Here is a 21,370-nt window from a genome sequence, read left to right on the forward strand (position 1 = left end):
CCCCCCCCAATCGCACCCGAGGGGGGGGGGTGGGGGGGGTCTGAGGTGTTTTGGAAGAATGGATGTGGGGGGGAAAGGGGGGGGGGGGAAGGAAGGGAAGAGGAAAAAGGAGGGGGGGGGGGAGAAAAAAAAAAAAAGACACTTCCTATACCAACAGCCATGCTGCCCCCGCCGCGTCCCGCCGGCTCCGCCGCACGGAGGAAGATGGGCGCCCCGCGCCGCCCGCCCGCCCCCGCGCCCGCCCCCGCCGCCCGCCCAGCCCCGGGCCCGGCCGCGGCGCCGCCTTCCCCCTCCTCACCCGGGAGCGGGGTCCCTCGGGGTCCCCCCGGCACCCCCAGGTCTCCGCAGGCCGCCAGGGGCTGCTCAGCCCGCCTGCGTCCCCTCGGCCCCCGCCAGGTCCCCGCAGCCCGCCAGGGTCCCCGCAGCTCCACCGGTTCTTCTCAGCCCGCCTGGATCCCCTCAGCCCCCCCGGTTCTCCTCAGCCCGCCTGGATCCCCTCAGGGCCCCCCCCAGGTCTCCTCAGCCCCCTCAGATCTCCTCAGCTCCCCCAGATGCCCTCATCCCACCTGGATCCCCTCAGTCCCCCTAGGTCTCAGCCTGCCTGGATCCCCTCAGCTTCCCTGGTTCTCCTCAGCTCACCTGGGTCCCCACAACCTGCCTGGATCCCTTCAGCCCACCTGGATCCCCTTGGCCTCCCCAGATCTCCTCAGCCTGCCTGGATCTCCTCAGCCCCCCCAGGTCTCCTCAGCTCCCACAAGTCTCCTCAGCCCGCCTGGATCCCCTCAGCCCCTCCAGGTCTCAGCCCGCCTGGATCCCCTCAGCCTCCTCAGATCTCAGTCCGCCTGGATCCCCTCAGCCTGCCAGATCCCCTCAGCCTCCTGGTTCTCCTCAGCCCCCCAAATCTCTTCGGTCTCCCCCAGATCTCCTGAGCCCCCCCAGTTCTCCTCAGCCCCCCTCAAATCTCATTGCTGAGGTCCCTCTCAGATCTCTCCCTCCAGGTCTCCTCAGCCCCCCCAGTCCCCCCAGCCCCTCTCCCTACCTCTGCAGCCCCATAGCCCCCCTCAGGGTGTCACCCCCACCTTTGCCCCCCCCAGCCCCTTGGTGGGTCTCTGCAGACCCCAGGGTCTCCCCGAACGCCCCAGCTTTGGCAGCCCCTTGGGCCTCCCCATTTGCTTTCTCAACCCCACATTCCTTTTGCGGAGCATCCTTTTTCTTTAAAATTTAAATTTATTTCTCTGTTTTTTCATCATTTTATCCGTGTCCCCCTCATCTTGGCCCCTCACTCCAAATCAGCAGCTACAACCCCCAGGGGAAGGAAAATGGAGGCAAATCCCACCTGGTTCCCCGCCTTCCCCAAGGTCCAGAGGATGATGGTGCTTCTGAGATTCCAATTTAAAAACAACTTTTAAAAAACAAAACTGGGGATTTTTTCCACACTTTCCCAAAATGGTCCATCATGTCAGGTCATTTAGAGGAGACAGATGCCCTGAACAGGTGGACCCATAATTAGCAAAGGCAAATGATGCTGCTGAGAGAGAGGTAGGGAGCAAAGAAGGACCAGGGATGGGGTGTGGTGGGATGGGATGAGCTTCCAGAAGGTCTCCATCAAAGTGTGGGTATTCTTCTGCCCTTGGTGAATGAAGAGGCATGAAGACACTGGGGAAGGTCCTGGCCAAAGTGGTGGTGCTGGGGCAGGGGTGCTGTCACCCCCCTGCTGACGCCTTAGGTCTGGCTGTGTCCCCTACCCATGTCCCGGTGCTTCTTTAGCAGCACCAGCAGCTAGCTGGCCTGGGATCCCCCATCACCCAATATTTCCCCATCTTGGAAGGTCCCCAGATCCATTAATTATCCATGACTCAACCGAGAACGTGAGCCAGCAGCTCGAAAACTCCCCTTTTATCTGATTTTCAGAAGCTGACACCTAGCAGTTGCCACTCAACGCTGGTGTCACACCAAAACAGGACACCAGGAGAGACTGGAACATCTCAGAGCATCGCTGATGTCCCTTAAGCCACTGGTGTCTGCCTGATGCCACCGAGTTCCCCCTCATTAGGTTTATTTTCATCAGTGCTTTCACTTCTGCCGCAGCACTGGGGCTTTCGGCTGCTGGGATTTTTTTGGTCGTGATTATGAAACTGGTGGTTTTAAACCTCGGCACCATTTGATGAGATTCCTGATATCTGGGGGGCTTGTCCAACCCCAAATTCATGGTGGGAGGACATGGTGTGGGTCACTCCTGACCTTGGGAGGTCCACCAAGGGTTGGTGAACGTGTCCTGGGACTGCCCTTGTTGAGACTGGCTGAGATAAGCAACGCTCCAGGCTTTTTTTCCGACCCTATGTTGGGTGGATTTAATCTTGGGTGTGGGAAAGGGGCCCCTTTCCTGGGGAGGTGGTTGGTATGCAGGGATAAAAAAAAAATTAAAATAATAATAATAAAACTGTGCCCGTCTCCATCCCAGGTTGCAAAATGGAGGAAATAAGCACTCGCCTTCTGAAAAAATAGGGTTCCAAGGCTGGTTTTGCCCCCGGGATAGATCCGACCGCGATTAAAAGGAGGGGAAGGCAGGAGCAGAGGTAATTCACCGCCGCAAATCACTGCCGTGGGGGTTTTGGGAAAGCTGTGGGGCCGCTACACCTGTGCGCTCCCCCCCGAACAGCAGCTCCTTCCCATTTTGGCATCACCATGAAGCCAGATCCGTCCGGCACAGCACCAGCACTTTGTAAACCCACTCTCGTTGACACAGTGGAGAAAGTGAAATGTTTATGGAAGGCAACCTGGGATGTTCCAATGGGAAAACATGATCCCTGAGGGGTGACACTAGGCTCCCGTTGAGCTGTGCCAGTGTCCCCAAAGTCTTTGTCCCCAACTGCAGGACACCAGGCATGAAATCCTTTAGGAAATGCCTCTCCAAAATGCCTCCATCCCACCTGCCCTCCCATTTCCTTCATAAGAAATCCCTTGTTTTGCATAAAACGCCGGTGAAAGCATCCACTGCCTGCCCAGAAGAGGTTCCCTGATGCCGGGTGGGCACGCTGGGCATCAGTGATGCTGGTGTTCCTGGTGCGGCTTGGGCCAGATGGGTGAAAATCCTCATTCCTGGCTTCTTGGGGTTAGCAAACCCATAAAGTGGGTTTTTCACCCCGGATTCCCAGCAATCCAGAGGGCTGGGTGCCAAGGTCTGTGCCAATGCTGGCATGAAGCTGGCAAAGGTTTTGGGGTGTTTGGTTGGGCAGGGGGGGAATAAAAATGAAGGTGCCTGAATTTCCCTTCTCCCTGCAAATGGGAGGGCCGTTTGGTTCTAATTAGGTAATAAGTTAATTAGGATTAATTAGTTAATGTTTGCAAAGCACTTAGGAGATGAAAAGCGCCAGCCTGGGGTGGCTTTGTGTGGATGTGCTCTCAGTGGAGGGGTGCAGGGGCTTTGGCTAAAGCCCCCTCCCCATGAGGGCCCTAGGAAGGGACTCCTTAAGCCAAGCTGAGCCAGGCCGGGCTTAAAACCCAGCAAGAGGATGGGCTCCAGTAACAGGAGGTCTGAAATGGTGAGGGACGCTCCCGGCACTCTGCCTTGGCTCCGGTGAGGGGAAGAGCTGTGCCGGGATGGAGGCATGCATGCCGAGAGCCAAGCGGGCACGTCCCAGCGTGCCCATCCTGCCGGCAGCGCTGTTTCATCCGGCGGTGGGGGGGAAAATTCCAGCACCGCAGCTCAGGGGCCTCCCTTCCCGCCAGCATCCCATGGGCAGAGCCGGCACACGCGGCACACGTGGGAAGGAGCCAGGTTTTCCCTGCCCGGCGGGTGCATCACCACGCTTTGCCAGATCACCCAGACCCTCACCCCATCCTGGCATCCTCCAGCACGCCAGAGCCAGGGCAGAGAAGGGCTGCATACCCCAAAAAAAATAGGAATCAAGGCATGGCAGACCCCCCTCCAGCTCACACTGGGGTTACCGGGAGGTAATGAAGCCAATTTACTAATTAACTGGGATTAATTTCCCTGTTTGCCCATATACACCCGCCCCGCGGTTTCCCTTCGTTGCCTAACGAGCTGCGGGGATGAGCACTGGCAGTCCCGGCTGACCGCCACGTGGTCTGGTGGGACGATGCTCTCTGTTGCCCAAATTTCCCGTGTATTTTGCCCACATGCTTGGGATATGAATTAAATAATAACCTGCTAATGACTCAGGATGGGACCCCCCAGTCCCGCATCTGAGCGGGGGGCTGGATTTGGGGTGTAAAAGGGTTGGTTTTTTTTTTTCTCCAGCAGAGCTGGCTCCATCCCTGCTCGCCGGCGCGGTTGTTTGATGATATAATTTCAGCCGTTCCTCAGTCCCCGGTGGGTCCCGGAGGGGAGACAAGACCTGAATTCCTAATGCAGAAAAACAAGCAGGAAAAAAACCAAATCCATGTGGGTTTATTTTTTTTTAATTTTTTTTGGCTTTTTCTAAGCTTTTTGGGCCTGTCGGGAAGAGGAACAAAGCGGGTGGTTATTCCCCAACAGGAGGGGAAGGGATATGGGGGGGATACCCAGGTTGTGCTGGGGGGGGGGGGGGGGCGGGCACAGAAAGGGGGGTGCCGGCAGCCTGAGCGGGGCAATTTGGCAGCAAAAGCCGCGGAGTTTGTTCCCTTTGGCTCTGGGCCAGGCGTTCACACCACTGCTGCAATAGGCGGCTTAACCCCCCACCAGGGAATTGCGTGTATCCCCCCTCCCCAGGCCCCTCGCCCCCCGCCCGCCGTCCCCTCCTGCCCCCGGGGCTGGGGGACCCTGTCCTCCATCTTGCTTGGTCCTTGGAGGGGAGCGAGGGGATCCCCACGGTTCCCCAGGGCCTCGGGTGGGGGGAAGGGTTAGGAGGAGGCCTTGCCATGGGGCAGCCGGTGCTGGCAAAGCCCACTGGTTCCCATAGGTCCCACAGGTCCCAATAGGTCCCATAGATCCTCCTAAGCCTCACAGATCCCCATATGTACCATAGATCCCCATAAGTCCCCCAGGTCCCATAGATTCCCCTTAAGTCTCACAGGTCCCCACAGGTCCCATAGATCCCCGTAAGTCCCACAGGTCCTATAGATCCCCATAAGTTTCACAGGTCCCCATAGGTCCCATAGATCCCCATAAGTCTCACAGGTCCCCATAGGTCCCATAGATCCCCATAAGTCTCACAGGTCCCCATAGGTCCCATAGATCCCCATAGATCTCCACAGATCTCCACAGGTCCCCATAGGTCCCACAGGTCCCACCGTGGCCAAGCATCACGGTGAACGGGAAGGACAGCCAGACCAGTCACCCAAAACTTTCAACGTGATTTTTGGCCAGATTCGTAAAATTTGGGGAAAACTTGTGTTTTCTCAGCAGTACCTGTGGCAGTGTCACCTGTGGTGTCCCCTGTCCCCACAGCCCCCCCCCCACTGCTCTGCCGGGGAGTGGTATGGGGGCATACAGAGGGATGGGACAGTGGGGAAGGTGGTTGCGGGCAGGGCTGGGGCCCGCGGCGGAGCTCCGGGGGCCGCCCCGGCGCCGCGGCCCCTTTAAGCGCCGCCCCCCCTCCCCCCGCGCAAAAGGCCGCCGCGGCCCCTTTAAGCGCCCCCCCCGCGGGCGGGCGGTGGTGCGCGCCGGTGGGTCGCGCCGCGCGGGGGACAATGGGGCGGGGGCGGCACCACGGTGGCTGGCGGGGGCGGGGCGGGCTGGGCAGGAAGTGCCGCGCGGCCCCGCCCCCTCCTCCTCGCCCACCCCCCGCCCGTCACGGCGGGGCGCGCTGTGAGGCGGCGGCGGGATCGCTCCCCCCGGGCACCGGCAAAGGCCCCGCCTGCGGCTGGGTGAGGGCAGCGAGCAGCGGCGGCTGCGGGAGGCGGGGGGCGGCCTCTCTCCGGGGTTTGGCGGGGGCCGGGCTCGAACCCGGTCCCTTTGCAGGGCGCGGAGCGGGGGGCGGGCTCGAACCTGGGCTCCCCGGTCGCAGCCGGCCGGCAGCCTCAGCTCCGGCCCCCCCGATCCAGCCTCACCCCCTGCCCCTGAAATCCAGCCTCGCCCCTGGGCCTCTGTAGTCCGGCCTCGCCCCCGGCCCCCCACATCCAGCCTCACCCCGGCCCCCCACTGCAGCCTCACCCCCGGGCTCCCCCATATATATCATCTTCACCCGCAGTTACTCCCCCATTACAACCCCATTGTACCCCCCAGGCTCCTCCGTATCACCTTCACCCCCAATTCTCCCCCATTACATCCTGATCCTGCACTGCAAGCCCCCCAGCACCCCATTGCAGCCTGACCCCTCAATTCCCCCCAATTCCCCAGCCCCCTCCCCAGCAGCCTCACATCCAGACCCCCACGTTTTCCCCCTCCCAATCTCGCATCTGCCCCCAGGACCCCCCTTTACCGTCTGGCCCCCCTCCCCAGCCTCTCCCCCAGCCCTGAGCCATGGCTTGCAGCCTGAAGGACGAGCTGCTGTGCTCCATCTGCCTGAGCATCTACCAGGACCCGGTGAGCTTTGGCTGCGAGCACTACTTCTGCCGCCGGTGCATCACCGAGCACTGGGTGCGCCAGGAACCCCAGGGCACCCGCGACTGCCCCGAGTGCCGCCGAACCTTTGCTGAACCCACCCTGGCCCCCAGCCTCAAGCTGGCCAACATTGTGGAGCGTTACAGCGCTTTCCCCTTGGATGCCATCCTGGGTGCCCAGCGCAGCCCCTTCCCCTGCAAGGACCATGAGAAGGTCAAGCTCTTCTGCCTCACTGACCGCGCTGTTGTCTGCTTCTTCTGCGACGAGCCTGCCGTGCACGAGCAGCACCAGGTCACCAACGTGGATGATGCTTTTGAGGAGCTGCAGGTGGGTCCATCCCTCCCTGGCCATGGAGCACCATCCCTCCAGGATCCCCTGCCCTGAGCTGCTCCTCTGAGCTCCTTTGTCTGTCTGTCCCCTCTTGCCTTGGTGTTGGCTCCCATCCATCTGTACCTGCACCCCTTTTGTCCCCATTGGGATCAGCCCTGTCCGTCTGTCCATCCATCAATCCACATGCACTTCTGCAGCTGCCTCCATGGGGTGCCCCCTTTTCCATCAACACTGGAGGTCCTTGGGGCTCCCCAAACCAGCCAGCCATGCACCCCCATGGATCTGCTGGGCTGTGCCTCAAGTAAGACCCCTCCGAGCCATTACCTATCCCCCAGCTGTGCCCTGGACAGAACCCTCTGTGCCGCAGGGACCAAGGGTGCCCCTGCCGCCCTCTGCACCCCCCTTTCACACAACCCCTGTAACCCCACAAGCCAGGTTTTGGCTGGAAAGCTGGCTGATGGGATCCGTTTTTTTCCCCAAAATCCCTCATTTTATGGGTTTTTTTCCTCCCCATCTTGCAGCGGGAGCTGAAGGAGCAGCTCCAGGGGCTGCAGGAGAGCGAGCGTGGCCACACTGAAGCCCTGCACCTGCTCAAACGGCAGCTGGCTGAGACCAAGGTACGAGCGGGGACGTGGCTGTGACCCCCAGGTAGCTGGAACCCGGACCTCCTCACTTCCCCCCAGCCCTTCCCTGTGCACCCTTTGGCAGGTGGGTGCAGGAGTGCAGCCGGGATTGGGTCAACCCCATCCCTCCTCCGACAGCACCCCAACCCCAAGCCTGGCCAACCTGATTTTTGGGTCCTCCAAAGACTCCAGACCCCACAGTTTCATGGATCTGCCCCATGTTTTCCTTCTGCAGTACCACGAAACCCGCCAGCAGGTTGACAAAGCCACCCATCAGGCTGCTCATCCCTCTTTTTATTTCCTGCAGGGCTGCTTTTCTTTATCCTTTTAATTAATTCATGTTTTGTATTTATCTCCTCCTCCTTGCCCAGGGGTTCAGCTTCCAGCAAAGTTCAATTTTATCTTCATCCCTGCCAGTGATGGGTTTTATTTTTTTTTTTTAGGTTTGCTATAGGGATGCGGGGTCACATATCCATCCTTGGATGCTTGGAGCATCCCACATTGTTCGAGTTAATGGGGCTGTAGGGGTTTGTTTTGGGGAATTACGGATTCATGAAGGGGTCAGGGTAGGTTTGGGGAGTCCTGACACCCACCTGCACCCCAAGTCCTCAGCCAAGAGCCTGCGGGTGACTATCGGGGAGGCTTTCGAGCGGCTGCACCGGCTGCTGCGGGAGCGGCAGAAGGCGATGCTGGAGGAGCTGGAGGCGGACACGGCGCGGACGCTGACCGACATCGAGCAGAAGATCCAGCGCTACAGCCAGCAGCTGCGCAAGGTGCAGGAGGGCAGCCAGATCCTCCAGGAGCGCTTGGCCGAAGCCGACAAACACGTCTTTTTAGCTGGCGTCGCATCCCTTTCTGAGAGGTGGGTGACACCAGGGTGACACTGGGGTCCCCAGCGTCATCCCGCCCTCTTCTCCATCATCTCTCCTTCGCAGGCTGAAGGGGAAGATCCATGAGACCAACCTGACCTACGAGGACTTTCCCACCTCCAAATACATGGGGCCGCTGCAGTACACCATCTGGAAATCCCTCTTCCAGGATATCCATCCTGGTGAGGGGCATGGGGATGGGCTGGCTGCGGGGGCGGGGGGTTCCTGGTGAGGGGCAGGTATGGGGACACACCGGTGAGGGATGGGGACACACCACTGACCTCACCATGGTGGTTTGCAGAACGGTGAGACAAAGCCACCTGTGCTGGGTCTGGGGGCTGCGTTGACGCTTCTCCCCGTGTTGTGTGTCCCCACCCAGTGCCAGCAGCCCTGACGCTGGACCCGGGCACAGCTCACCACCGCCTGATCCTCTCCGATGACTGCACCATTGTGGCGTACGGCAACCTGCACCCCCAACCGCTGCAGGACTCCCCCAAACGCTTTGATGTGGAGGTCTCAGTCTTGGGTTCGGAGGCCTTCGGTGGTGGGGTCCACTACTGGGAGGTGGTGGTCTCTGAGAAGACCCAGTGGATGATTGGTTTGGCACACGAAGCCGTCACCCGCAAGGGCAGCATCCAAATTCAACCCAGCCGAGGTTTTTATTGCATTGTCATGCACGACGGTAACCAGTACAGCGCCTGCACCGAGCCCTGGACCCGGCTCAATGTCAAGAGCAAGTTGGAGAAGGTGGGGGTCTTCCTGGACTATGACAAGGGGCTTCTCATCTTCTACAATGCCGACGACATGTCCTGGCTCTACACCTTCCGGGAGAGGTTTCCCGGCAAGCTCTGCTCTTATTTCAGCCCCGGGCAGAGTCACGCCAACGGGAAGAACGTCCAGCCCCTCCGGATCAACACCGTTCGCATCTAACGGGGTGGATTTGGCCCCTGGGGTTTGGTGTGGATCCCCCCACCAGGTGTTTTCCCACTGTTTGGTGGAGCTGGGCTGATCCTGCCCCAGGAGCTGCCCCCGTACTGGGCAGGATCCGGCCTTTTCACCCCCCTCTGTCCTGCGCTTCCAGGAGGGTCCTGGCGCAGGGGGGCCGGGCAGTGGCAATAAAAGGATTTGGAGAGATGGGGCCGGGTGGTGGAGAACCCCTGGGCAGGGGTTGCGCCGGAGGGGATGGTGATGCCAGGATGTGCCACGGTGCACCGTGGTGTGCCACTGTGCCATAGCGCACCATGCCATGCCATATGGCACCATGCTGTGGTGCACCACGCAGTGCCGTACATCTGGCACTGTGCCATGGTGTGCTGTGCCATATGGCACCATGCTGCGGTGAGCCACGTGGTGCCATACGTATGGCACGGTGCCATGGTGTGCTGTGCCATATGGCACCATGCTGCAGTGTGCCACACGGTGCTATATGTACAGCACTGTGCCACGGTGTGCCGTGCCATATGGCACCGTGCTGTCTATATGGCGCTGTGCCACAGTGAGCTGTGCCATGCCATACAGCACCATGCCGTGGTGCACCACGCTGTGCTGTACGTATAGTGCTGTGCCATGGTGCACCGTGACATGCCAAATGGCACCATGCCGTGGTGTGCTATGCTGTGCTGTACATACAGCATGGTGTGCTGTGCCATGCCGTACAGCACTGTGCCATGGTGAACCACACCATATAGTGGTGTGCCATGCCACACTGCACATACGGTGCACCGTGCCATGCCATACATCCAGCACTGTGCCAGGGTGTGCCATGCCATGCCATACAGCACTGTGCCGTGCTGCGCCACACTGTGCTGTACACATGGCACCATGTCACGGTGTGCTATGCCGTGCCATACATACTGTGCTGTGCATGATGTACCATGCCGTGCTGTCGTGGCCCTGGGGATGCTGGGGAAGCGGGAGGGCTCTGTATAGGGGATGGTGCCTATGTGTGGGGGCAGTTCCTCTATAGGGGATGGCGCCTGTGGGGCTGGGCTGGGGAAAGTATATGTATATAGGGGGGGCACAGCGTGGAGAGTGGGGCTGCGCTGCAGGGTGTTGCGTGTGTATTGGGCTGTATACGGGTGGGCTATAGAGGGGGTGTGATGCATGGAGGGGGTTTGTATAGAGGCTGGGCTGTATAGGAGTAGGGCTATACAATACATGGAGAGGGGCTGTGTAGGGGCTGGGCTATATAGGGGTAGGGCTATACAGAGGGTGTAATATGTGGAGGGGGCTGTATAGGGGTGGGCTATACAGGGGTGTGATATATAGGGTTGGGCTGTGCAGCGGGTGTGATGCGCAGAGGAGGCTGTGTAGGAGCTGGGCTATGCAGAGGTAGGGCTATATAGGGGGTGTGATGTGTAGAGGGCGGGCTGTATGGGGGCAGTGGGGAGGCTGGGGGAAGCCGGGGACACTGGGATGGTACTGGGGGGACGGGGACACCGCTTTCAACCCACCGTTCCCCGCCCGCCCGTCCTCCAGGCGGCGCTGCTGCCCCTCCCCGCGCTCGGGCTGGCGCCGCTTGGGCAGGGGCGGGGCTGCCTGCGCGTGCGCGCGGGGCGGGGCTCTGCGCAGGCGGCGCGGCGCGGGTAGCCGAGGGGCGGGGCTCCGCCGCCATCTTGCCCCGGGCACGGGCCCGCTGGTACCGGGCACTGGGGGACTGGGGGGTGGGGATTGGGGGGGCCATGGGGAGGCTGCGGTTTATGTGGGGCTGAGAGGGGGCTGAGGGGGGACCGTGGGGCTGAGGGGAGGCTGCGGTTTATGTGGGGCTGAGGGGGACTGTGGGACATGGGGGGTAGGGGATGGAGAGATGCATGTGGGGCACGGGGGCTGTGGGGCTGGGAAGACTATGGGATCTATAAGGGGTTGTGGGGCTGGGGGGTGGAGTGTGGGGAGAGGGAGCAGCCGAGGGATGTGGGGGGTGTTACAGTGAGGAGCCTGTGGGGCTCAGGGTGTGGGTCGGGGGCCCCTACGTTGCCTGGGGGGGTGTTATGGGATGCGGGGGGCAGGGGTGGAGCTGCAGGCCCAGTGGGGCTGTGGACGTGGAGGGGGGGGGCTGTCAGTGGGGCTGGGGCCGGTGGGGTTGGCAGAAGGAGGAGTGGGGGGCCTGGGGTGACCCTCCCCTCGCCCCAGCCATGGAGCCGAGTGGGGGGGGGCGGAAGGAGCGGCCAAAGCCCCGGGAGCCGGCGGCTCGCCTGGAGAAGGCCAAGCAGAAATCGGCCCAGCAGGAGCTGAAGCAGAGGCAGAGGGCTGAGGTGAGTGACCCCGGGGGACACACACACAATGGCAACACTGGGGCTGACCCCCCCATCACCTCTTTGTCCCCCCTCCCGCAGATCTACGCCCTCAACCGAGTGATGACAGAGCTGGAGCAGCAGCAGTTTGACTCCTTCTGCAAGCAGATGCAGGCCTCCGGCGAGTGAGGCGCCATGTGCAGCCCCCCACCAACCCCCCACCCCCCTGCAGCTGCCGCTCATCCCCTTTTCTAACCCCTTTGTTATTTATTATCAAATAACTGTTTGGTTTTTTTTTAAATAAAATTTGTGGTGGTTCCACGTTTCTCTGGCTCCTGGTCCCTCAGCGGCACCGGTGGCTCCAGCCCGGCCCAGTGCCGGGTGGGAATGGCGTGGGGGAGGCCAGATCGTGGCTGGGCGCCAGAGCAGCTGTGGCCACCAGCCGCCAGCTCCAGCCCCCCTCACACCGAGCGAGACCTTGGTCTGCCGGTTCCCTGCCAAGGGGAAGGGTCCTGCCCTCCCGGTGCCTGGATTCGGCTGCTCCCCAGGGCCACTGGAGGGGTTCTGGTGGGGGCTACGTCCAGTTCTCGCAGCTGCTTGTGCCGCAAGAGCTTCCCCAGGGACCCTGAATGTTTCTCTCTGCCGCTCCGTGCAAGGTTTGACCTTCGCTTCCTTCCTCCACCCACACGCCCTCCGCTTTCCAGCCGCCGCCGTCCGGCATCCTCTGGCTTTCCAGAGAGTTTGGATTGCCGCCTTCAAATCCCACTTTCCCCTTCCACCTCCCTCCCGCACCCCAGCGAGCGCACACCAAGGGCGGGGAGGGGGGGGGGGCGCGAATAAAACACATCTGAGAGATCAGTTCCCTACAGCGATGGGTAAAATAATAAATACCAAAACTCTGCCGGTGAATCAGGTCTCAAAAAACCCTCTGCAGATTTGATTGGTGGCTTCCTCCCCCCAGGGAGGGGGCCTTCCTCCTTTTTCGGGGTGTAAACCTCCCCCTGGTAATAAATTAACAACGTACAGTGGGAGCAATCCCTAAGTTTCATGTTCTGCGCTGGGAAGGGTTTGGGGGTCTCTGGAGCGGGGCTATTGTAGTGGGGAATGGGGGTTCACTCATGCCCCGACAAGGGATGGGGTGCAGGGAGGGTATTTTGGGGTTCCCCCAAAGCAGAGCCTTTCCTACCCCTTCAAATTTTTCCCTTTTATAAACAGGCCCCTGCTGCGGTTTGGATTCGGTGAGGAGAGCGAAGGGAGATCCCAGTGGAGGAGGAGGCACCCAGGAGTGAGGAGGAGGAGAAAGAAGGCGGCTTTACTAGGCGTTAGGCGAAGGCAGAGCTGACGCTTTGCAGCTCCAGATGGCAAAGGGGAAGATGATGTAGGACGTCGACCAGGCGAGGCAATAGATGGAAGCCACCGCCACCGGTGAGAAGAGGACAGCCGCCACCCCTGCAGATTGGGGAAAGCCTTTGGGATCTGCTCCTTCCTCCTGTGCCGCCACCTTGGTTTTGATTTTGTCCCCATCCTTACCTCCAGCGTAAACCAATTTCTTCCAGAGCTGGGACTCCAGGACCTTGTCGTGGGGGTAGAAGCCCCGATCGACCATGAAGAGGATCATGACGATGGCGGTGACACGCAGCAGGGTGATGTTACCCCCCGTCAGCAGGAAGGTGCCCGCCAGCAGCGAGGAGGCGTAGGGACAGGGCAGCCCCCGGTAGGTGAAGGGGATCCCTGCTGGGTACCAGATGTTCATCTGAGGGGGGGAAATCACTCCCCAAACCCCCAGAACTCCCCAAAATCCTTGGCTTACCACTGGAGAAGAAGCACAGGCGAGCAAATACAGCCAGCACGTAGGCGATGGCCAGCAGCCCGTCCAGGACACCCTGAGGCTGCAGCAGCAGAGCTGTGGCCAGCCCGAAGGTGGTGAAGTCGGCAAAATCATCCAGTTTGGCACCTGCGGGCAGCGAACGGGCAGCTGCCAGATGGGTGGGGAGGGAGGGAGAACCCGGTGGGGGGGCTCCTGGGGTGGTGGGGCAGACTCACCCAGCGCCGAGCAGGCATCGAGCTGTCGGGCAACGGCTCCGTCAGCCAGGTCCAGCAGAAACCCCACCAGCAGCAGCCAGCAGGAGTGGTGGTATTGCCTGGGGAGGATGGAGAGGGCAAAACCGGGGTGACCCCCCCGCCCTTGATGGCTTTACTCTGTTCCCCTCCTTTCCCCTTTTTCCCCACCTATTGAGGCTGCAGAGGACAGAGGAGAGCCCCGCCACCAGATTGGCCACGGAGAGCCCGTTAGCGGCGTTTTTCCGGATGAACTCCAGTGTCTGACCCCAGCCCGCTCGCTCGCTCAGGAACAGCTTCTTGGTGGACTGCAAAATACCTGCAACCCGCCGGGGGGGCCGGTGAAGGGCGGAACCCACGGCCGCTTTCCAGCCGGGAAACTTCAACCCCACCCCAGGTAGCAGGTCGGTGCTGGGGAGGGGGGAGCAAAGCCCCGCAGCCCCCCCCTCCAGCACTGGGAAGGAGCTGGAGGAGGTTTTGGGAGTTGCTGCCGACGATGGGAGCGTTGCTGGCTGTTCCCCTCCTCAAACCGAAGCCCCCAGAAGCCTTTTAGCAAGCAGCAGGATGTTTTTTGAATTTTTTTTTTTTTGCAAGCCCTGCCTCTTAACTACCCGCCGGAGGTGAAAGTAAAACCAGATAAACCACTCAAAGAACCACAAAAAGAAAAGAAAACAAACAAAAAAAATAATAATCCACACCCCATCTCAGACTAAAAGCCAACCCCGCTTTTAAGCTCTATTGATCTTATATACCTATAGGGCTAAGCTTTAGAGAAAGAGTTTAAGGGTCATGTCCTACTAGTGGGCTTTGCACCCTGCCTTTGCCGTGGTCCCAAAGCCAGGCAAGCTGGTGAGATCCTTCATCTGAAAGAAAACAGCACGTCAGAGCAAAACAAAAGCCACCCCTTCCCCTCGCCATCCCACCCTGAACCCGCTCCGGGCTAGGCCCAGGCCAATTCACCATCCCAGCACTGAGACGGTGCCAAAAATGGGCTGCCAAGGTGTTTCAAAAAAAAAAAAAAAAAAAAAAAAAGGCAACAAAACCCCCTCGGTTGCAAAGAATTCAAATATATTCCTGGTTTTGGGAATCCTGTTGGGGTCGGTGGTTCCATGTGCCGGCAGCTGGACGGATGTGGTTGCTGCTGGTGACCTTTGGACACCGCACCCGGCTCGGGGCGGCTGGGGATGGAAAAATCCCCTCCGATCCGCTGGGACAGTGGCTCCGCCGCCTCGGATTTTACCAGATCTAGTGGGTTTTGGGGGTCCCGAGCGCACACCTGGTGCCGTTCCCCCCTTTTTCCCCCTTGGTTGGGGCTGATCTGGTGGGTTTTGGGGTCTCCAAAGGCAAAAAGGGGCAAAACCTGGTGATTCTGGGGCTTGCTGTCACCACACCTACCCTCCCCAGTGCCAGGCAGGATCAGGCTCCCAGGGAGAGTTACTGGTGCTGTCACTGCACTGGAACTGGGTGCCAGCAAGCATCACAATACCCAGGCATTGCCACGGCAGCCAAATGTGCCCATTCTTTGTATTCCTAGCCCCAAAAGCAAAGGGCTGGGGCGGGAGGGACTTCCTCAGCCCTGTGTCATTGCCGGTGCTTTTTATTATTTCTTGGGGGGAAAAAAAGATGGTTTTGGCTTTTCCCAGATGACCCCGTGTGCATTACAGGGGGCTTGTGCCCCCCAGAAGGGTCTCCCCGCCCCAGGGCCAAGGGGAAAAGGGGGTTCAGCTGGAGGAGGTGCAAAATTAACCTATTTTTTTGCAGCTGCTTTATAGTTTCTATGCTTTTCTGCCCCAATTCACAGGGCCGAGTGAGTGGCGCTTGGCCAATGACCCTTATTTTCTCCCTAAATCCCCCCCAAACGGCGATTTTTTGGGGAGGGGAGGGGGAGACGCCTTGTGAAGGGGCCGAGCAGCATCAGGGCGTCAAACTGGCACTTACCGACCGGCGGTGACACCATCCACATGGCGGCGGCGGTGGCGGCCCCCTGGGAAGGGGAAACTGAGGCAGGGGCGGTTCAGCGGGCGCTCGCCCGGCGCGGCGGCAACGCCGCGTTATATAAGGAAAGGCTTCGCCGGCTGAGTCACCCCGCTGGGGGTGGGTCCGGCCAGAGGACACGGGGGTTTTCGGAGGCGGCTGGCACCACCGGCGAGGGAGGAGCTGTCCTGGGGGGGGGCAGGGGGCCATGCCAGGCTCGCAGCACCCATGCCAGCCTCCAAGGCCCTGCGCCAGGCTCGCAGCGCCCGTGCCAGGCTCGCAGCGCCCGTGCCAGGCTCGCAGTGCCCGTGCCAGGCTTGCACCGCCCGTTCCAGGTGTGGACCACCCGTGCCACCCTCACAGCACCTCTGCCAGCCCTGTGGCACCCTTCACAGGTTTGCGCTGCCCGCGCCAGGCTTGTGGCACCCGTGCCAAGATTCCACCACCCATGCCAGGCTTGCAGCAACCATGCCAGGCTTCTAGCACCCACGCCAGGTTTTGCAGCACCCACGCCAGGCTTGCAGCACCCACGCCAGGCTTGCAGCACCCATGCCAGGCTTGTAGCACCCACACCAGGTTTTGCAGCACCCACGCCAGGCTCGCAGCACCCACACCAGGCTCACAGCACCCACGCCATGCTTGCAGCACCCACGCCAGGCTTGCAGCACCCACGCCAGGCTTGTAGCACCCACGCCAGGCTCGCAGTACCCACACCAGGCTCGTAGCACCCACACCAGGTTTTGCAGCACCCGTGCCAGCCCCCTGACACCGCCGCACTCTGGCCCCGTGCCCGCACTGCCACCGCAGGGCATTTGTGCCTGTTGGGCAGCACGACCCCGCGCCACTTCACTGCCGGTTCGGTTCGTGCCACCGGTGGGGGCCGTGGCCGGTGCCCCCCGCCATCCCCTGGCAGTAAGAAACCACCGGCTCAGCCAGGTGCCGCCAAGCGAGGTCATCCCTGTCCCCGCCAGGGCCTTCAGCGGGCGGCACCCACTTGTGCAAGGGTGTCACGAGTTGGGGTGGCCTCAGCCCCCTCCTCGAGCAAAGGGCCCGCGATAGCAGCGGGGCCACAGGGTGCTGGGGCAGCGCTGGTGGACAAGCGCGGCGATGCCGGGGCACGCGGGGAGAGCAAAGGTCCCCTGGGACACGGTGACAAGGGGCCAATAAAACTTATACAGCCCCGGCGTCCCGCCACAGGAATTTTCCACCCGGATCCCTGGGAGAATTGCGGGGTGCTCGCAGCACCCATCCCTGCAGAGTGCCTCGGTGCGCTTGGGGCAGCTGGGGTGCCCTGCTTGGGGGTCCCAGGGGTGCTGGCCGCGGCGGGGTCACTGGTGAAAGGGCTCTTTGTTGGCTGGTCACGCGCCGGTGGCAGCGGTTGCGAAGCGACGGCGGGTCTGGGAGGGCAGGAGGGACAGAGCCACAGCCACGGCCATCCCACCCTGGGGCGCCTGGAGGGGGCCAGCCCCGGGCCTCGGGGCACCCAAGGGGGCTCGTCCCCGTGGTCACAGCGTGGCACCGGCTGCCCAGCACCGTGGCATCAGGGCACAGGGCTGAGGCCGTCCCCGTGTCCTCAGGGCACCTCCGGGCTCACCCCCAGGGCATCCAGGCTGCTGGTGGCGCCTGTCCCCTTTGGCACCACGGTGCCGCACAGTGCCCAGCCATGTGGCTTCAGGGCACCTTGGGGTGCCAGTCCCTGTGGCACCTGTGTGTCTTTGGGTGCCCATCCCCGTGGTCTCTGGGCACATCTTTGGGTGCCCGTCCCTTGTGGCAGCTGGGTGTCTTTGGGTGCCCATCCCCGTGGTATCTGGGCACCTTTGGGTGCCCATCCCCGTGGTGTCTGGGCACATCTCTGGGTGCCCCATCCCTGTGGTACTTGGGCACCTCTGGGTGCTCCCTGTGCCTGCTCTACCAGTTCCATCTTCTAGCCCCCCGCCGCCCCTGCCTGCTGGCCCCCCCGCGTGCCCACGCCCCGCACAGGCACACGCGTGGTGTTTCAGCTGTGGGTTTATTTGCCCGGTGCCGTGCCAGGAGGTCGTCGCCGCTGCGCTCAGTTCTGGCTCATGGTCTGGAAAGGAGAAGCTGCTCAGGGGGGAGCGTGGCACCCTGGCACCCCAGCACCCTGGCACTCCGGCACTCCGGCACTCCGACACCCTGGCTCCCCAGCACCCTGGCACTCCAGCACCCCGGCGCTCTGGCACCCCAGCAGCCTGGCACCCCAGCACCCTGGCACACCGGCACTCCAGCACTTTGGCAGTCTGGCACCCCAGCACCCTGGCGCTCTGGCACCCTGGCATTCCAGCACCCTGGCACTCCGGCACCCCAGAGCTCTGGCACCCCAAAGTCCTGGTACTCTGGCACCATGGCACCCTGGCACCCCATCACCATGGCACCCTGGTACCCTACTGCCACAGCACTCCAGCACCCAGCACCCTGATACACTGGCACCCAAGCACCCCAGCGCCCTGGCACCCTGGCACCCAGCACCCCGTCCCCACCTCGGTGATCCAGTCCTCGAAGGCAGAGACGCGGGTGAAGACCGTCGGCTTCTTGGGCGCGTTGCAGCCCAACCCTGAGACAAAGCTGGCGATGCCGTGCACCTCCCAGGTCCCGTCAGCCGCCCGGCAGTTCAGGGGACCCCCTGAGTCACCCTGGGGTACAGGAGGGGGGAGGTCAGCACCAGGGGTGGGGGGCTCAGAGCGTCTCCCCCTGCCCCGGTCTGGTGCAACACTCACGTTGCAGCCGGCCTTCTCGGCGCCGCCGGCGCAGATCATGGTGCGGCGGATGGCGAGGGTGCCCCACCAGTCAGGCTGGGTGCAGCGGTCAAAGGCCACCACGGGCATCAGCGCCTGCTGCAGCTGCTCCGGCAGTGGCCCCCCCGCTGCCAACCGGGCGGCAGGAGGTTGGGGGGTGCCGCTCGGTGTCTGGCCTGCTGGCCCTGAGCACCCAGCCCACCCAGCCAGCCCACCCAGCCATCCTTCCCTCCATCCCTTCACCCCTGCATCCTTCCAGCCTTTCCCTCCATCTGCCCACCCAGCCCTCCATCCTTCCCTCCATCCATTCATGCGTCCATCCTTCCCTCCATCCCTTCTCCATCCCTCCATCCCCGATCCAGCTCTCCATCCCTCCAACTATCTCCCCCCTCCCTCCATCCCTCCCTCCACCCCTCTTCCATCCCTCCAACCATCTCCCCATCCCTCCCTCCCACCATCTCCCCATCCATCCCACCATCCCTCCCCCTCTCCAACCATCTCCCCATCCACCCCTCCATCCCTCCAAACATCCCTCCAACTATCTCCCCATCCCTCCCTCCCTCCCTCCCTCCTCCAACTCTCCCCATCCCTCCCTCCCTCCAACCACCTCCCCATCCCTCCCCCCCATCCCTCCATCCCCCCCACCATGCCCTGGCCCCACCCGCCGCGTGCCCCGGACGCACTGGACAGACGCCCCCAGCCGCTCAGGTAGCAGGGGTACCCGTCGGGCAGGATGGTGCCCGCGGGCGGCAGCTGCCCCGTCTGCACCTGGGTGTTGAGCACCGCTGGGTGCTGCAGCTTCAGCAAGGCGATGTCATTGCTGCCAGGCAGGGGACACGTGTCACCGGGGGCCTGCTGGGGACCGTGTCCCCCAACCCCCCCACCCCCCCAGCACCCTGCTCACCCGCAGGCCACGCAGGAGCTTCGCCATTTGGGGTGGACAAAGATGTTGGCGCGGGCCACGGGGATGCGCTGCTCGGGGCCCTCGTTGACACCCATGTCGTACTCGCCCAGCACCACTTGGTAGGTGAGCGAGGAGCTGCCCGGGGACGGGGACATCAGGGGCTGCTGCAGGCCTCCTGCACCCCTCCCTGCACCCAGCACCCCCCATGCACCCTCCATGCACCCAGCACCCTTCCGTGCATCCTGCACCACCCATGCACCCACCTTGCACCCGGCACGCCATGCATCCTGCATCCCTCCACGCACCCATCTCGCACCCCTCCGTGCACCCATCTCACACTCAGCACTCCCTTCCTGCACCCTGCGCCCCCTCCTGCACCCATCCTGCACAAGGTATCACCCCTGTGCCCATCCCTGCACCCAACACAACCTCCAAGTACCCTGCACCCCTCTACACCCCTATTCTGCACTCTGCACCCCCCTGCACCCATCCCTGTACCCCCCTGCACCCATCCCTGCACCCTGCACCCCCCTGCACCCCTCCTGCACCCATCCCTGCACCCCCCTGCACCCATCTCTGCACCCCCTGTACCTCCCCTGCACCTCTCCTGCACCCCCCCTGCACCCCTCCTGCACCCTGAACCACCCTGCATCTCCCTGCATCTCCCTGCACCCCCTCCAGCACCCATCCTTGCACCTTGCATCCCCCTGCACCCCCCCTGCACCTCTCCCTGCACCCCCTGCATCTCCCCTGCACCCCTCCTGCACCTTGCAGCACCCTGCCCCCCCTCCTGCCCCCCTCCCTGCCCCCCCCAGCACCCGCCGCGGCTCTCGGGGGTCCCTCACGAGATGCAGTGCGCGGCCGTCATCACCCAGTTGGGCGCGATGAGGGTGCCCCCGCAGGTGTGGCGGAAGGTGCCGTCCCGCTCGTACTGCAGCGAGATCTGCAGGGACACCGGTGGGTGCCACAGCACCCATGGGTGCCACCCCCCACCCTATCCCCCCCGCCCGCTCACCTGCCAGGGCCAGCCGTAGGGCACGGCATTCTCCCCGTTCACCACCCGTGAGTCCGGCAGCACGGCGGCGTGGCTGCCTGCGGGACAGGGCGCCTGTCACTGACCGGGCAACCCACCACCCCACCCAGGCTTGGGGACACGGGTGGGGGGCCGTGGGGACACGGGTGGGGGGCTCGGGGGCACCTTACCGCCAGCCACCAGCAGCAGGAGGAGGCTCAGCATTGTGGTCACAGCTCGGTCAGGGTATGCGGGGCCGGCCGCGGGCCTTAAATCCCCCCCGTTATCGGGGGCACCCAAGGGCGCCCCTGGGAACGGGCACCTGGCACCCCACCTGGGGGGCTGGGGGGTGCACTGGGGGGGTGCAGCGGTGTTAACCATTAACCTTGGCCTTGGGGGCATGTGGCACCTGGCACCAGCCGGGTGCACCCGGTGCAGACCCTATAGACCCCATAGCTCCCTCCTGTCCCTGGGGACCCCCACAGCCTTGAGAGCCCCCCCGTGTTGCCCATACTGCCCCATGCCCCTCCTGTCCCCCATATGGCCCCTATAGCCCCCATGGGCTCAGTGCCCCATAAATCCCCTCTCCTGGACTCCATAGCCCCTGTGCCCCCCTCCAGCCCCCTATGACCGCTCCTGTGCCCTCCACAGCCCCTATAGCCACCCCCGTGCCCCCCATAACCCCTATAGCCACCCCTGTGGCCCCCCAGCCCCTATAGCCACCCCTGTGCCCCCCATAACCCCTATAGCTACCCCCGTGGGCCCCCCAGCCCCTATAGCCACCCCTGTGCCCCCCATAACCCCTATAGCCACCCCTGTGCCCCCCCCAGCCCCTATAGCCACCCCCATGCCCCCCCTCAGCCCCTATAGCCACCCCCGTGGCCCCCCCAGCCCCTATAGCCACCCCTGTGCCCCCCATAACCCCTATAGCCACCCCTGTGCCCCCCCCAGCCCCTATAGCCACCCCTGTGCCCCCCATAACCCCTATAGCCACCCCTGTGCCCCCCCCAGCCCCTATAGCCACCCCCATGCCCCCCTCAGCCCCTATAGCCACCCCCGTGGCCCCCCAGCCCCTATAGCCACCCCTGTGCCCCCCATAACCCCTATAGCCACCCCCGTGCCCCCCCACCCCC

General features: G+C 62.6%; 4 protein-coding genes across 6 annotated transcripts; 2 read left to right on the top strand and 2 right to left on the bottom strand.

The window, feature by feature from the left end:
• Positions 1 to 5,696: 5,696 nt before the first annotated feature.
• On the top strand, positions 5,697 to 9,440 carry TRIM62 (tripartite motif containing 62). 2 transcript variants are annotated; one of them, XM_055798980.1, is made up of 6 exons: positions 5,697 to 5,808; positions 6,383 to 6,811; positions 7,336 to 7,431; positions 8,043 to 8,299; positions 8,373 to 8,488; positions 8,686 to 9,440. In XM_055798980.1, the coding sequence occupies exons 2-6, from the start codon at positions 6,404 to 6,406 to the stop codon at positions 9,234 to 9,236; spliced, it is 1,428 nt and encodes a 475-aa protein (XP_055654955.1). In that variant the 5' UTR covers positions 5,697 to 5,808; positions 6,383 to 6,403; the 3' UTR covers positions 9,237 to 9,440. The 2 variants fall into 2 exon arrangements, with proteins under 2 accessions (XP_055654955.1, XP_055654954.1); XM_055798979.1 differs by having other exon boundaries at positions 5,713 to 5,808; positions 6,395 to 6,811.
• A 1,342-nt stretch (positions 9,441 to 10,782) lies between these two features.
• On the top strand, positions 10,783 to 11,862 carry SVBP (small vasohibin binding protein). Its single transcript, XM_055799002.1, has 3 exons — positions 10,783 to 10,944; positions 11,436 to 11,557; positions 11,639 to 11,862. The coding sequence occupies exons 2-3, from the start codon at positions 11,438 to 11,440 to the stop codon at positions 11,723 to 11,725; spliced, it is 207 nt and encodes a 68-aa protein (XP_055654977.1). The 5' UTR covers positions 10,783 to 10,944; positions 11,436 to 11,437; the 3' UTR covers positions 11,726 to 11,862.
• Positions 11,863 to 12,822: 960 nt separating this feature from the next.
• TMEM269 (transmembrane protein 269) lies at positions 12,823 to 15,667 on the bottom strand. 2 transcript variants are annotated; one of them, XM_013299253.3, is made up of 6 exons: positions 15,533 to 15,667; positions 13,766 to 13,913; positions 13,580 to 13,677; positions 13,347 to 13,490; positions 13,067 to 13,267; positions 12,823 to 12,985 (listed from the first exon to the last, which is right to left on the bottom strand). In XM_013299253.3, the coding sequence occupies exons 1-6, from the start codon at positions 15,555 to 15,557 to the stop codon at positions 12,852 to 12,854; spliced, it is 750 nt and encodes a 249-aa protein (XP_013154707.2). In that variant the 5' UTR covers positions 15,558 to 15,667; the 3' UTR covers positions 12,823 to 12,851. The 2 variants fall into 2 exon arrangements, with proteins under 2 accessions (XP_013154707.2, XP_055654966.1); XM_055798991.1 differs by having other exon boundaries at positions 13,067 to 13,270; positions 15,533 to 15,666.
• A 1,890-nt stretch (positions 15,668 to 17,557) lies between these two features.
• CELA3B (chymotrypsin like elastase 3B) lies at positions 17,558 to 20,465 on the bottom strand. Its single transcript, XM_055799004.1, has 8 exons — positions 20,429 to 20,465; positions 20,241 to 20,317; positions 20,071 to 20,168; positions 19,226 to 19,360; positions 19,005 to 19,141; positions 18,304 to 18,449; positions 18,067 to 18,219; positions 17,558 to 17,636 (listed from the first exon to the last, which is right to left on the bottom strand). Exons 1-8 carry the CDS (start codon positions 20,460 to 20,462, stop codon positions 17,619 to 17,621), a joined length of 798 nt encoding a protein of 265 aa, XP_055654979.1. The 5' UTR covers positions 20,463 to 20,465; the 3' UTR covers positions 17,558 to 17,618.
• Between the last annotated feature and the right edge of the window lie 905 nt (positions 20,466 to 21,370).

Source organism: Falco peregrinus, chromosome 3, assembly GCF_023634155.1.
Source record: "Falco peregrinus isolate bFalPer1 chromosome 3, bFalPer1.pri, whole genome shotgun sequence".
NCBI lineage: Eukaryota > Metazoa > Chordata > Aves > Falconiformes > Falconidae > Falco > Falco peregrinus.